The sequence below is a fragment of the Necator americanus genome, chromosome X (assembly GCF_031761385.1).
Source record: "Necator americanus strain Aroian chromosome X, whole genome shotgun sequence".
Taxonomy (NCBI): domain Eukaryota; kingdom Metazoa; phylum Nematoda; class Chromadorea; order Rhabditida; family Ancylostomatidae; genus Necator; species Necator americanus.
In genome coordinates, this window is record NC_087376.1 from 10,345,462 (window position 1) to 10,361,590 (window position 16,129).

Here is a 16,129-nt window from a genome sequence, read left to right on the forward strand (position 1 = left end):
TTCAAGGAAAGTCGACTTTTCGCACTTAAGTCTAGAGCGTTTATTTTTTCTGAAGTTAGATATGCATATAGAAATGAGAAGGATTGGCAAAATATTAGAATTATTTAAAAGAAAATTCTCTGCTCTACAAGAACTCAGAGTGCTGATTTTCTAATTTTGTTCAACACTGTTTTCTTAGATCATTAGAGTGGACATTGTTGACGAATCAGTGATATACCGTCCGTTGCTTTCAATCGTTCTCACGTGTTTCATCCTTCATACATTTTTTTTTCGACACTTCACAAATATTGCTTTTCACAATGTAAGTTTGTTGTCATTTCTCTGTTTTCTGTTCTATTTGAAATTTATCCTGGCTCCATCAATGTACTTCATACATGACACAAGATTTGCGAGCAGCTGAGGGCTGAGAAGCTTCGGCGAGTACCTTTCCTATTCAACTTCGCTACCAATGACATCATTCGAAGAACAATCTCCAAGTCCTCTCTTCTTGAAACCTCGGCATTTGATAGTGTATTTATGTCTTCTTGTTATGCCAACGAGGTTCAGGTGGAACTTTTTTATTGGCCTGACGTTTCGGCAAACTCGTCTTTTTCAAAGGCCTGAAAATGGTTCGAGGTCAAGGCGAATGAGATCTACGCACTGTGCAGTATCCTTAAGTACTGCTGTCTGGATAACGTTAAGGAACTGCATGTGGGGCAATCTTATAACTCACAGAGAGTTACGAACGGCAGGAAGTCATCGGTAATTGATAAGCACCCATTTTTGTTATTCATGGACGGATTCCTGACGGAAATCCAGAATGCTTCCAACGCCTTCCTAGCAGATATAGGTAACACTCCATGAGCTATAAGATTGGCCTACGTGCAGTTCCATAACGTTATCCAGACAGCAGTACTTAAGGATACTGCACAGTGCGTAGATCTCATTCGCCTTGGTGACATTCTTTAAGAACGTGGAGGTTTACCAACGCCGTCGGTGAAACTGGTCAGTTGTTTTCCTTCTAAGGTCTTGCGTGGTGTACTTGGAACAATATCGATGGTTGGCGAGGAGAGAGGAGGAGTTTGATGGGATGTGCATGGTATCAAAGACCTCGAACCATTTTCAGGTCTTTGAAAAAGACGAGTTTGTCGAAACGTCAGGCCAATAAAAAAGTTTCACCTAAACCTCGTTGGCATAACAAGAAAACATAAATTCGAAGAACAGTCGATCAGTGTGCAGATATCATCTTAGCACCATCAGGGTGCCCCTGGGCGATCTCGAGTACGCCGAGAAGTTGTTATATTCGCATGCAGTATATGCAGAAAGCAGTAAAAATTTCAACATGTTGTCAATCTCGTATCGAAGTTTGGTCTAGCCTATGGACTACGTCTACGCAGTGATAAATGAAAGCAGATGTGGATCTCTTCCAGACCTTGAACGGGAATCAGGATAGACGGACAACCTATTAAACTAATGGATAAGTTGTTATACGGACCGTAATCTGAAAACGATGGCTTCTAGAGATAGTCAGCAAAGATCCGTTAAAGCCAATTCGTGGTTCAACTCATTGACCAAATGCTTCTGGTCGACCTCCAACCATCAACCAGCCAACGAAGCCTAGCTGGGATTCTACCTATCAGCAATTCGCAACATTGTGATATACGAATTGGAGAATTGGGCAATAGCGTCTACAGTGATGGAAGGGCTTGATTGCACGGAAAGAAAGCTTCTTAGACGACTATCAGGTTACTTTTGCCCGATGGTTCGCCATAACGAAGAACTTTACTCGTTACTCGAATATGGTGTACCGACGGATGGCACGTGAAAGGAACCAACATGTTGCACCGACACCGAGAGTGGCTACAGGCTTGCTAAAGGCTGTAGGTTCTTCTTGTGGAAAACTTAGGAAGAAAGCTATTTTCCTTTAACACACGACAGTTGATTGATTGCTGTGGGGTCCGTTTTTTTTTTCTTTGTTTTTTTTTGTCAAAATACCGAACTCTGAGAGCAGATGACAGCAGCGGTTGGTACTTCTAAGCACTGCTCATTCCCATTTATTTACTACTAATACTACACTCCTTCACAACAGTTTACCGCCTCGTAGTGGCGTGGAGGTGACTCTGGACGTTGCACTGCAATGCACAGCTGAGGTTCGTCCTCCGCCAGGGTCTCCCAAGCCGAAAAGGAGTTCGACATTTTGGAATCAGAAGCCTAGCCAAAAGTAAACCACTGCTAAGATTCATCACCGTCTTAGCAAAATGTCGCAAGGTGGCTCCCTAATCCATATGGGTTGGGCGACGACCTGTAGTGAACGCTATGCTCGCTGCGGCAGGGCTGCTTAGTTTGGAGAAAAGTCTTTTTGCCACTTCAGCATATTCACTGCCTCAGTACTCTGCAGACTGGGCCCTGACGTCTCAGACGTCGGACGGTATGGCGACCGGTGAGAGGCGATCGAATCTCAAGTTGATCAGGACGTCTTAGATTCTGGACCAAGGCGACACACGCACGACTCTCCATGGAGACTGTCTCAGACGGTGTACTTACATCGCGAGAACAGTGTCCACAGACGCTGACCTGCATGTCCTTCCTTCTTGCAAAGCGTATCAAATTTCACATGATTGCTCTGCAGGAGACCAAGTGCAGAAGGAGCGACGTACGACAGATGAATGACGGTACATTCGTCATTTGTGGAGAAAAGGTTCCGTCGCGAAATGTAGGCGGTGTTGGTTTTCACCCATCTGTCGTCCATCTTGTCGATATTCACGAGATCCTGTCGCTTCGTCTGGCCATTCTTCGTCTCCGCCCTCTGCGCCAAAAACCCATCAGCATCATCAACTGCTACTCACCAACATCAGCAGTTGATGAATCCGAATTGGACACGTTTTACGAGGAGCTGGAGGAAGTGAGCCACAACGAGAGGTCTTTCTACAAATTCGTTGTTAGGGACATCAACGCAAGACTAGGAAAGGCTACAGTAGAGGAATACAAGATCGGAAGATTTGGACTAGGGGACTGGAATGATAATGGCAATCGTCTCACCGGGCTGTTCTCCTCCGCTCGCCTCTATCATGGGAGTTGTCTTTTCATGGAGGAAGATCATCGTCGGTGGACGTGGGAATCGCCCTCTAGTGTGACTCGTGCGGAGATCGACCACATTCTCACCAACTGGAGGTGGTGTCTACTTGACGTCTCCGTATTACCATCCTTTCGTTGTGGTTCTGATCATCGTCGTGCGAAAATACGACCTAGCCACACGATAGAAAAGAGCATCCCCTATCGGCAACGAAGGAAAAAAATCGTCTACGACGATTGCGTACTCGAGGACTCCCTGTCCCAAGGTGATTGGCACATGGAGGAGGAACCAAATGTGGACTACGAGCTGCCACTCAGAGGACTGCGAGCTTGCGCTGAACGTGCCTCATAGCCACGACAAACTTGGATCGAATTTCGAAGACCACCAGGGAATTGTTGGAAAGATGAAGGAGTTTGGGGCTCGATCGAAATGCATCCCACATTGAGCGGTTAATAGCAAACACCAGCTGCAGAAAAGCATTGCAGGAGGATCTTTCGAAATACAGGCAGAACAAGATTCTGGAACCAGCACAAAGAAAAAAGAGTCTAAAGGTGCCGCAGGGATCTCCGCGAGTATAAGATTCCGCTTGCAGCACAACGGATTCTCCCTTCTTAAGTAGGAGTCGCTGTCAAGAGCATGAAACCTGGCACAGTCGCCGGACCCGGCTTTATATCAGCAGACTTTCTTCGGGCTGGTGGCCATCCACTTCATGTAATCTTAGCAGCGCACATGACGTCCTAAATTCAGAAAGGAAGGATCCCAGAGTAGTGAAAGACTTCGCGAACCATTCTTATCTATAACAAAAGTGACCGAGGGGACCTTCGAAACTATCGTACGATATCCTTGCTGAGCGTGTTATACAAAGTGTTCACTAAGAATATTCTCACGGGCATATTTAGGGCGGTAGATGAAGCCAGGCCTCGGAAGCAAGCTGGATTCTGTCAGGAGTTCAGATATTTGGAAAAGTCCAGACTGTGTCGGGAGTCACAGAAGTTTGCCGGAAATACCGCCTGCCTTTTGTTCTAACCTTTGTCGACTATGAGAAAGTCCTAAGATACAGCTTTTCCACCGCCCCCTCACCATACCCCTTGGAAACGGTGTGCGACAAGGTAGTACTATGTCCCCGAAGTCGTTCACGGCTGCATTGCAGTCGATAATGAAATCTCAGGATGAAAGGGACATACGTGTTGATGGAAAATTCCTCTCCAACCTCCGTTCTGCAGACGACATCGTTCTCTATTACTATTAAGACTTTACGTGGGCAGACAACGCTGCCACGTCTAGAAACTACTCACTACCCACAGAACCCTTGAGAGATGTCTTCTGAAGTTTAACCGGTGCACACAACATCTAGCAGGTTTTCGTAGCTCCGACTTACGAGCCTTGCCCCGTCTTCGTCACCCAGCAGAATACAAATCCAACGCAAAGCACAAATGGGTCGCAGACATTATGAGAAGGATCGACGATAGGTGAACTGAAAGAACGCTGGAGTGGATCCCAAGAGATACTAAACGCACTCGAGGGAGACCATCAACGAGGTGGGGTGATGTGTTCGCTACGCGAATGGGCCAATTGAAAGCTCAGCTAGATTCGGCTCAAGGACCTCGTCAACGTCACTCACGAAACTTGAGAACATCTTGGATGACAATGACGAGGGAAGGAAACGAATGGAAGACATGCTGGGGCCTGCACGTCCAGTGAAGACGTGCCATCTAAGTATCTAAGTAAGTAACACTACATACTAATCTGAAGGAAGATGGATATATCATCCCAGAGGTTTTTCTTTCCGACGTCAGACATGCCATCATTTATTTGACAAGACGTATTTCACCCGATCCCGACAGAATCAAGTCTGAACATCTGAAGAACCTACCCACGGTCTCCATCAAAACACTAGCGAGGAACACTCTCTCAGAATACTACAATGGTGTAAGAACTAGCTTAAGTAATGGAACTTCAGAAGAAAGAGTAATAAGTGGAGAACGAATTGACTTGTTTGACTTAATCGGCGGGCAGATGCCATAGCCCGACGCGACTATCCGCATCTGCGCCAAGACGTACCGTTCTCGAACATAGCTCTGCTCAACCTTCTCGATGTTCTGCGAGAGTGGCACAGAATCAATCCATTCGTCGCTATTCCATATCCAACGAAACCTTACGTCTCTCCAGAACTGCCCATCCACGCCGAGTGTCCTCAGATCCTCTTTCATCACCTCAGTCTAGAACTTCCGCTTTCCTCCAGGTGGCCCCTTCCAGCTTGAATCCGACAAACTCCTCAGAACTCGTTCAAGAAGGCAGTCTGGTCCCTTAATGCATGACCAAAGAAGAGAAGACGATTTCCTGTAGCCACTTTCAATGGCGGTGCAAGATGTTGATTTCTTTCACGTGTCATCCGTCGGTACACCATAGTAAAATTCGTTATGGCAAATATCGGGCAAAAGTAACCTGATAGTGGTCTAAGAAGCTTTCTTTCCGTGCAATCAAGCCCTTCCATCACTGTAGACGCTACTGCCCAAGTCTCCGATTCGTATATCACGATGTTGCGAATTGCTGATAGGTAGAATCCCAGCTAGGCTTCGTTGGCTGGTTGGTGGTGGGAGGTCGACCAGAGGCATTTGGTCAATGAGTTGAACCACGAATTGCTTTTAGCGCATCTTTGCTGACTGCCTCGTAGAAGCCATCGTTTTCAGCATACGGTCCGTATAACATCTTATCCACTAGTTCAATAAGTTGTCAGTCAATGCTGATTCCCGTTCAAGGTCTGGAAGAGACCCACATGTGCTTTCATTTATCACTGTGTAGACGTAGTCCATAGACTAGAGCAAGCTTCGATACGAGATTGACAACATGTTGAAATTTTTACTGCTTTCTGCGAATATAACAACTTCTCGGCGTACTCGAGATCGCCCAGGGGCACCCTGATGATGCTAAGACGATGCCTGCAGGACACTCATCGACTGTTCTTCGCATGATGTCATTGGTAGCGGAGTTGAACAGGGAGGGTACTGTCACTGCTCCTTGTCTTACTCCACCTCAAACGGGGCCGTACATCCGGCGGGTGTTCGAACTGCAACAGTTGTTTCTTGATTTATGTCGACAACTAGAGAAACGAAGTTTTTTGGTTAGTTGTCGGCGCGGAGCGTTTTGAGAAGACGGCCTTGATGAGGAGAGTCAGAAACGGCTTTGAAGTACAGAAAAACAGAAAGGCTAATTGTATTGACTTCGAATGTGGCTGCCAGACTTCGATCACTCTCCCAACGATAAACACCTGGTCAATCGTAGATCGGCCAGGACGAAAGCCAGCTTGCTCTTCGCGCGTCATTTCCTCATGATGTTCAATAAGTGGGACCAGGACAATGAGCTCCAAAACCTTGTACAAAACACCCAGCAAAAAGATTTCTTTATAGTTAATAATGTCCGTGAAGGATAACTTCTCGTGAAGGGGGATTATGATAGAGTGTATCCGCGAGTCAGGTATTTCTTCGTCTATCTGTATTGAGTGGATGATCTTAGTCATCTCACGAATCCCAAAAAGAGGAAGATAATTCAGTATTTCTGAGCTAATTCCGTCCTCTCCCCTCTTCTCCATTTTTCATTTTTTTTTCCGACTCGGTAGGTGGTTCTTCGTTAACCGCATATGTCGGCCTATGAACGCGCTTGAGTTCAGGAACTGACAATGCTTGTCGGTTCAGCAAGGTCTTGAAATGAGCCCTCCAAATTGGAAATGTTCAACGACAACCACTTCATTGTCAGTACTCAGAAATGGAGAACACCTCTTCATTTTGCCGCCATATTGTTTTAGTAATGCATAGGCTTTCTGCGGGTTCTTATCCTTCCACGCCTTTTCAAACTCCTTCGCTGTTGATATCCATTCGCTTTCATGATCTTTACGCAGTTGGCGACGCTGCTTCTTTCTCAGATGCTTTTTCTTGGCTGAGATCACGAAAACAAAATTCAAGTATGATCCTGTATGCGGGCGGCGCACACAGGATCATACTTGAATTCTGTTTTCGCAGATGCACAGGCAAACTTCTTCTGCGGCAATAGAACCGGGAGCGTTTCCCTTGTAGCATCCTGGATGCGCATTGTGAAGGAATCCGCATCGCTGGACTTTTCCTGGTCCGTGCTCCAACAAGTATAGATAGACGTTGGCAGAATTTCGTTTTGCAATTTTCGTCTTTTAGACCTGCCAAGTCAAGATTCGGTTGACGTTGAACTAACTGACTCCTTTTCTGAAACCGTACTGTTAAGCTGTGAAGAATTGGGCGGTGTTCTAAATGAAATGTGGCGTCCCACAAAGCTCTAGATTTCCAAATGTCTGGTAAAGGGATATTCTTTGTCAGGATGTAATCGAGCAGAAGTTTGAGAATTCCCATATTCCACTTACGCTGCTCTTCAGGCGTTAGAAGGGTTGACGCTGGCCACGTGAGCTGATGGCGTCGATGATTCCTCTTAAACGTGGAAGCGATGAGGAGGCCCGTCTGTATATAAGTCGACCAGATGGCCACCGTTATCCGACGCGCGAAACGCTGGATAATACTATTTTCCTAGAACAACATATTGTTGTTCAAGTCCCATATTTGCATTTGCATCAATTGCGACAATGGCCACCTGCTGACTGGGTATTTTAGACTTGAACGCATTGAATTTATTATGAAAGGCGTCCTTGTCGTTGCCCTCATCGGTTTCCGTAGGTGCATGCACACTTATGATCCAGGGTTTACACCCTATGCGATCCTCTAGTCGTACAAATGCGCATCTGGGCGACGTTGAGCCGTATTCCCCATCAGGTCGTTATAGTCGTTCCTCACAGCTATCGCGCAGCCACCTACTTTTCTTTCCACCGCCGCAGCATATGGTGTAATTTTTGAAGCTGATGACTGCCTGAACTCTAATGCGTGTTTTCCGCAGCAAACAGTACATACTGATATCGTAGAAGACTGGACATGGCGGTTTGTTGGATTTCACTCGATAGTATTCGGCAGTTCAGCGCCACCTTTCTGCAATGTATTGGAATCATTCGTCATATAACAGTGCAGTTGCTCGTACTTTCCAGTGCGTACCCTCGAACGCCTGATTGCGTTAAGCTAAAGCAGGGCCACCACCTGCAGGTAGCAATCAGACTCGTATTCGCTGCCTCACAAGGAGAATAGCAAGAAAATTTGTTGGACAACAGTTTTATGTCTCGTTACAGATTTCTAGTCCATAAATAAGCCTTTATTTCTACAGCATAAAAAATTCAATTTCCTGTAGCATGCTGTGAAAACGCAGCCTTAATTTGAATGATGTCCAAAAATAGTCTTTTTAAAATGCCGCACTGGATTTTTCAAGTTAGTCAGAGAGCTATGTCCAGATATTAACAGCAACTAATAGCAGCTGTACCGTACAATAAATACGGCATTTTTGGAAGGAACAACTTCAGTTAGCTTCAAAAACTCTATTATTATATATTATATATTATTATCACTTGTGAATATAATCTTCACCTTAGCCGTACATTAAATTTAAATCAGTTCTTCTACCCTCTGTATTTTACTCTATTTAGTTTTAATATCCTATAAGTTCTTTTTTACTTCTCATTAACAGGAACATGCTGAAAGACGAAAGCATATCCAAACAGAAATCAGTGACTTCAGACAAGGAAAATAGGGACAACTCTGTACCTAATTCTGAGCTTTGTTGCATGAACAACTCTGTAAAGAATTAAAAACTAAAAATGCCACCTCTCTTCTCCTTGATTTCTGCTTCATTCACCCCTATTGTAGCTTTGGCGCTATTAAGTTTGAAGTCACATTTGAATGACCTCGGTGAATAATGAAGCTTGAATCACGACAATGATGTTAATAAGGTGACTTCTCCACCAATAAGGAAGACATACTGTGAGAACAAAGAAAAGATGACAAAGGCAGTGAAGAAACTTCAGACAAAGTAATGATGGGTAACGATTGAATATGGAGAGAACGGTTTGATGAACTACTCAATGACGAGCGAACAAAGGTTGATAAGCGCATCAACACCAAGGCTATCGATCAAAGGAAAGGCTATTGACTATCAATCGTGAGAACATGTGAGAATCGGCAGCTAATCGATTAATTTTCGTTTGTTAACACATTTGATTCGCAATGGCAGGTTCAGTGAATCAAAAATACTGGGCAGATGCTAAACTGATCAACAACATACACTGTTTTATATTTCTCAATGAAGGGGGAGGGAACAATAAAATGGACATGCAGACGACACTAACACTCACTGAAAACAGCCTGAAACAGTATGCTGCATACCACAAAAGACATGCGCCTGGAAAACGAGTAGATGTCAATTTATTAGTTCTAATCTCAATAGTTCAAATGTTCCTAATTTATGACAACGTAAAAGCAGCACATCATGAAATTGATGATGTTAAAGTCTTTGTGGAATAGTATAGAGTTCGGGTTCCACATTACGAGTACGAACGTGGCCAAGTTCCATATAATCGTTCTGAACAGCAGCGCGGGAAACGGTCCTAGTTAGTACAAGGTGCGTTGCTACGCGCCGCTTCCACAAGCAAGCGGTCGACAATCAATGAAGTCTTCCCAGCAACCTATTCAAGAAAAATCAGTGAATAGGCTGCTGAGGCGACCATCCATAGTCGTAATCTACAATCCGAACTCCATATTGTATCACATAGGGCCCAGCATAGTCAATTTCGTGATATGCTGCTTTTAATGAAGAGGAACGAAGTAAAAAGCCGGGTATTGATTGTTCAATCTGAGAAAAACAAAAAAGGTCAAAACCACAAAATGATGTACATGGCCCAAAATACCCCTTAGGGAATACGCTCCGAAATTTCCGGAATAAGAAAAAAAAATTGAGTACTATACCCTTCACTTCCAAGGATTTTCAAATACCTAGAGCGATATCTAATTGTGGTGCATGAATCGGTTTTTGTGGAAAGGACTTCCCACAAAAACCCTCTAAGCTGGGGAAATTTCGCAAACGTATACTGAATGAATTTCTCTCTTATACCAGTCAACTCCACCACTTGAGGTTATTCAGAATATGCCAAATACTGGTACATGGCAGTGAAGTGAGCTATTGGAACTTATCTACATAGATATGTATCTACGTTGAACCATTCACATTGGAGGACCTAATGCTGTAGTCTACTTTTTAATGGCGAGTGTTTCGATTCTGTGAAGTGAAATCACAGAAAACACTCGTTCCTCTTTCGTTAACTAGCAGACGTTGGGCATACAGAAACGTTCAGAAAAATGGTTTTCGAGATTTTCCTTTTATTTTATGCTTTTTTCTTTTATTTTTTCTCATGTGAGCGACGTCTTTTAAGGATCCAGTTCCTGTCTTAAGATCGAGGAAAGGGAAAAATGGAAAAGAAATGTGTAAGCATATGTAGGTTTGACATAATTTAACACAGCAGAACAATTCATGTGTAACTTTCCTCTTCTTCTAGTCTGTAGTAGATAGTAATTGCTGTTTTCGTTGGAAAAGCGAATTTCTTAAGGAAAACCTTAGCTAGTAGAAGTGAAGGGTATAGTACTCAATTTTTTTTCTTATTCCGGAGATTTCGGAGCGTATTTCCTAAGGGGTATTTTGGGCCATGTACATCATTTTGTGGTTTTGACCTTTTTTGTTTTTCTCAGATTGAACAATCAATACCCGGCTTTTTACTTCGTTCCTCTTCATTAAAAGCAGCATATCACGAAATTGACTATGTTGGGCCCTATGCGATACAATATGGAGTTCGGATTGTAGATTACAACTATAGGGGCGGGTGTGGCGCAGTCCGTTAGAGGTCCGTTGTAGCCACACGGTCGAGGGTTCGAAACCGCCTTAGTGCAAACCAAGCCTTTCATCCCTCCGGGGTCGATAAATTGGTACCAGACTTGTCTGGGAGGATAAAAACACTGACTTGATCATTGGCTGGCCCCCGCAAGTCATTGTATAGGCTAACACGCGTTCCAAAACCTCAACGATTATGAATTCCAGTAGAACGCGTTGGCGCATCCCAAGTGGATTGATACGCCAGTGACTTTATCCTTTTATCCTTATTACGACTATGGATGGTCGCCTCAGCAGCCTATTCACTGATTTTTCTTGAATAGGTTGCTGGGAAGACTTCATTGATTGTCGACCGCTTGCTTGTGGAAGCGGCGCGTAGCAACGCACCTTGTACTAACTAGAACCGTTTCCCGCGCTGCTGTTTAGAACGATTATATGGAACTTGGCCACGTTCGTACTCGTAATGTGGAACCCGAACTCTATACTATTGTACAAAGACTTTAACATCATCAATTTCGTGATGTGCTGCTTCTAAGTTGTCATAAATTAGGAACATTTAAACTACCACTTTCGAGAACGCGATGCCAGAACTGGATGGGATAAGTGAAAGTTGACGGCTAGTAGTTATACCATCTTCGTTCCGCTCCACGTCATCGATTGAAGATCAGAGACGCTACCGCATTGTATGCCCACGGAAGGGGAAATTATGTGGGCCGGACTTTTGATGCGTTCCGATGAAAGAAATTCAATCGTTGAGAAATTCAATCGTTGGGTCAGAGCTGCAAGCGACTGGATACCAAGCGACATCAAACGCATTGCAGGAAGACCGTCTAACCGATGGTCCGACCTCTTCACAAAGTCCTCCAAAGAATGATATGATAATTTTCGAGTCCGAAGACAATATGAAGAAGAGAAGAAGTGCAACCATTGCGTACGATCAAAACAAATGGAAATATTACTGATGCCGTTCTGCAAATCGACGAACAACCATTTGAAACCAAACACATGCATAAGAACCGAACTCGCCAGTCACATTTCACTTAATGCCATTCTACCACTAGATTCTCCTTTCCAGAAACAGGGAGAGAGTACCACACGCCGTCGTCAGAGTTTTCATCAGTTGGAAAAAAGTTTTGAAAAATACACGAAATTTGGAGGATTTGCTGTAAAAGAAGACTCAAGTGACTACATTAATCTTATGCAGCTGTGTTACATCCGCTGCTCCCTCTCAATTCCAATTCCACTGGAGATCTTTTCAGACAAGAAGAGCATGCAGTAAAAGAGGCATTACTTCTCTTTTCGATAAAAAATAAAGCGTTTAGTGTCGACCTATCCTTCTGGGGCGCATCGACACGCTTGACTTCAATTCAAATTTCCCTGAAGTCTATTAATGCATATGCGGCCTATACAATAAGGTGGGATCAACTGATGGATCCAATCAGTATTTTACTCTGGCAGATAATTTTTTTGAACTCCCGACTGGGAAACGTTCCTAGTTAGGAAGTACTTAAACTGAAGTTTGACACCTCCCTTTCGCTGTTGTTCAGGTATCAAAGGGGTTAACGCCTGCCACCTAACCTGATGATGTCGATGATTCCTCTAGAATGTGTAAGCGAAGATGAGGTCTGTCTGTTTACATAAGTTGACCCGACGGTTAGCGTTGCTCGACCTGTGCTCCGCCAGATAATACCATTTTCCTAGCACATCGGATTGTTGATCACGTCCCATCTTCGCATTCGCGTCGATTCCGACAATGACCACCTACTTCCTTTGTATTTTAGAAACCCATGCATTGAGTTTATGATAGAATTAACATTGATGTTGTCTTATTGTTGTCCCTACCGCTGTTTTCAGCGATTTCCGTAGTATGGGCACTTACGATCCAAAGTTTACGCACTCTGCGATCCCGCAGTTGTACAAACACGCATCTAGACAGCGCTGGAACAGATTCCTATACCAGATTGTTGCAGTGATTATTCACAGCTATAACGCATATCTACTTTTTATCAGCTTCGCAGCAGTAGATAGTGTGGTCTCCGATACTGATGAAGGGCCGGTCTCTGACCCGCTGTTCCTGAAGTGCTCAAAGAAACATAGTAGAGTTCTAGACAGGACAGTTTGTCTAAGTTCACTCGACAGTGCTCGGCAGTTCGGGACGAAACGAAGTTGTCAGAGATTCCATTGTCCCTTGGGACACTTGACTTTCCAAGTTATGAGCTTTGGCGATTTGTTTGGAAGACAACACCTTTTTCGCAGTATATGGGAGTCTTGCGTCATATAACTGTGCAATTATACAGCTCATACGTTCTCAAAGCGTACACTCAGATGCCTGCCTGATTGTACTTAGTTCAAGCACAGCCACCAGGAGCAGATAGCAATCCTACTTTTATGTGCGGCCAGTATGATACCATCTCACCAAATATTCACTTCCACGAAGTGAATATTTGGTGAGATGAAGAAGTGAAGTGAAGTGAAGAAGTCTATTTTCGTTCCCTTGACATCGTTCTCATAACACCAACCAAAACCCAGGAAAGCAAATGCTGACCGAATTCGACAACACGTGTGACAAGGTTGATCTTCTGCTGAACCTAGAAAAGACGATGTTCATGAGAAGAAAGATGGGTTCTTGAACCCACATTCACAGTCAGTATAACGACTATACGAATGACACAATTTTCTCTCCTTGTCCGTAAATGAGTACGGTGAACAACTTCATCCTTGGGTTGTGCAAGTTGTTGCCACACCCCATTTTATAGCTCTCTCTCTCGTGTGTGTGTGTGTGTGTGTGTGTGTGTGTGTGTGTGTGTGTGTGTGTGTGTGTGTGTGTGTGTGTGTGTGTGTGTGTGTGTGTGTGTGTGTGTGTGTGTGTGTGTGTGTGTGTGTGTGTGTGTGTGTGTGTGTGTGTGTGTGTGTGTGTGTGTGTGTGTGTGTGTGTGTGTGTGTGTGTGTGTGTGTGTGTGTGTGTGTGTGTGTGTGTGTGTGTGTGTGTGTGTGTGTGTGTGTGTGTGTGTGTGTGTGTGTGTGTGTGTGTGTGTGTGTGTGTGTGTGTCTGTGTGTCCTTTTCAGTATGACGATGTTGTTCAAGTCATTTTATGTCAAAACATCATTCCGTGATAACTGATGGGGGAAAACGTGAAGAAAACCCATGCTTAGGCTAATCCTTTCAAATTGTGTCGATATTATATTGGAACTGAAGGAATGTTTGAAACTGAAGTTTCGTTGTTCTCCAAATATAGAAATGACGCGAATGGAATGAAAACTATGGAAACTTTCAGATAAATCTATAAAAAAAAGAAAGAAGAAGGCGTTGTTAGAAAAGCACAATTCTAATTTTGCAGGAAATGCCAATACTATTAATTTTCATTGATCAGTGAAGGTGAGCAAAGGGGACACCAAAAAAAGTCTGATGTCCGGCTTTAGCTGGACATCCAGACTGGCATATATATGCCATACATATATATATATATATATATATATATATATATATACATATATATATATATATATATATATATATAATAAATATATACATAAATATATATATATATATATATATACGTATATATATACGTATATATATAATACTATATACATACGTATATGTACGTATATATACGTATATATACGTATATATATATATATATATAGAGAGAGAGAGAGAGAGTAGGGACACAACGACATGAAGCACGTACGCAATCGCGTACGCGGCTTCTCTCGGGGCGCTTCGGTGGAGCGTAGCGGCTAGGAGTGTGGTGAAGCCCTTGCTGGCTATATATATATATATATATATATATATATATATATATATATATATATATATATATATATATATATATATACATATATATATATATATATATAAGGATAAAGGATAAAGTTTCTGGCGTCGATCAATCCGCTTGGGATGCGTCCCACGTTCACTTCAATTCAGAATCGTTTGAGGTTTACGAACGTGTATCTGGCCTATGCAATGACTTGCGGTGGCTAGCCGATGTGTCAAGTCAGTGTTTTTATCCTCCCAGACAAGTCTGGTACCAATTTATCGACCCCGGAGGGAGGATATATATATACATGTATATATATATATATATATATATATATATATATATATGCGGACTGGTCAGAAATGAACGACCTTTTATATGTGTGCAGTCGTGGAAGGATCACATATAGTAAAAAGCAACAAAACGGAACAAAATGCACTTGATTTTGTATGCAACCGTTAACAGCGCATAGCAAAATAAAAGAAGTTGTTTTATTAGTTACAGTTAGTGTTAGATTGCTTCTCTTGTCCATTTCTTTTCCCGCTGCTATAGATGTTTCTCAATTATAGTACGGCCAAATCGACATGAAGCACTGTGCTATTGCGTACGCGGCTTCTCACGAGGCGGTGCGGTGGAGCGTAGCGGCTGGGAGCGTGGTAAAACCCTTGCTGATACCAGCCATCGCTCCAGTTTGCGACGGTATCAGCTCGGTTCCAACTGCTGCCTCCACTCGCCGTTTCAAGCGCGTACACAAAAGCACCGTGCTTCATGTCGTATTGACCCGACTTTATTTCAATTTCAGTAAAATGCGAACTGTGGATGACCACACTTCGAAAGGTCAGGCAGAAGCTCACACATGGAAAAGTGGTTGATTTTTGCTCATTATTACAGAAACATGTGCGTGTGAAATTGACAGTGGAAGTTCCGAAATAATAGAAATATTTAATTCAACTAGATGTCTGGTCTGCACGCAGCCGTCTTAATGATGTCATCGCTCACTGACTCAGCGGATGGTTCTCTGTGCCATCCTTTTTCACTTCTAGAAGTGCGACATTTTCGCGTTTGCTTCACCAGTGCTGGTCACTTTCGCACATTAAAAGTTTCGTTCCTCCATGTTTGAGTTCATGTATCCTTCTAGTAAAGTTGTTTTATGATTTGGTCGAGTCATCTCGTCTTTTTTGTTTGAAAGTTAATTAAAGTTAGTTTAGTAAATTAATTCTGGACTCTAGAAGTATAGTATGTACTCCCTTAAAGGCAGTAGTCGCAGCAATTTCCGATCGATACTTACACTGTCTTCCTTGTGTGTTCTGCGTCCTATTTGGTTTGCATTACACTTTCTAGCGGAAGACTTTAACTTCACTGAACGTTGTACCTTTAGGTCCGTTCTAACTAGTCTGGCACTTTGCTATCTATGTTACCACGTACTGAATCATCGAGTAAATAAGTTGCGTTGCCCTTTGTTGTGTTCCAGTTGTTTTCTCTTATTTTTCATCTAGATTAGATTCCATATAGAACATATTGCACGGATATTCATTTG

The 16,129-nt window shown here is 43.2% G+C and overlaps 4 protein-coding genes across 5 annotated transcripts; 2 read left to right on the plus strand and 2 right to left on the minus strand.

Moving 5' to 3' along the window:
- Positions 1 to 2,295: 2,295 nt before the first annotated feature.
- Positions 2,296 to 3,403, plus strand: RB195_022177 (uncharacterized protein; the record flags this gene model as incomplete). Its single annotated transcript, XM_064209212.1, has 2 exons — positions 2,296 to 2,419; positions 2,511 to 3,403. 2 exons carry the CDS (start codon positions 2,296 to 2,298, stop codon positions 3,401 to 3,403), a joined length of 1,017 nt encoding a protein of 338 aa, XP_064065093.1.
- On the plus strand, positions 2,495 to 3,403 carry RB195_022178 (uncharacterized protein; the record flags this gene model as incomplete). The annotated part of the gene is made up of 1 exon (XM_064209213.1): positions 2,495 to 3,403. The coding sequence occupies one exon, from the start codon at positions 2,495 to 2,497 to the stop codon at positions 3,401 to 3,403; it is 909 nt and encodes a 302-aa protein (XP_064065094.1).
- Positions 3,404 to 4,426: 1,023 nt separating this feature from the next.
- RB195_022179 (uncharacterized protein) lies at positions 4,427 to 5,262 on the minus strand (the record flags this gene model as incomplete). 2 transcript variants are annotated; one of them, XM_064209214.1, is made up of 3 exons in its annotated part: positions 4,427 to 4,526; positions 4,674 to 4,772; positions 5,114 to 5,262. In XM_064209214.1, the coding sequence occupies 3 exons, from the start codon at positions 5,260 to 5,262 to the stop codon at positions 4,427 to 4,429; spliced, it is 348 nt and encodes a 115-aa protein (XP_064065095.1). The 2 variants fall into 2 exon arrangements, with proteins under 2 accessions (XP_064065095.1, XP_064065096.1); XM_064209215.1 differs by lacking the exon at positions 4,427 to 4,526 and having other exon boundaries at positions 4,608 to 4,764.
- A 4,384-nt stretch (positions 5,263 to 9,646) lies between these two features.
- On the minus strand, positions 9,647 to 11,756 carry RB195_022180 (uncharacterized protein; the record flags this gene model as incomplete). The annotated part of the gene is made up of 2 exons (XM_064209216.1): positions 9,647 to 9,799; positions 11,664 to 11,756. 2 exons carry the CDS (start codon positions 11,754 to 11,756, stop codon positions 9,647 to 9,649), a joined length of 246 nt encoding a protein of 81 aa, XP_064065097.1.
- Between the last annotated feature and the right edge of the window lie 4,373 nt (positions 11,757 to 16,129).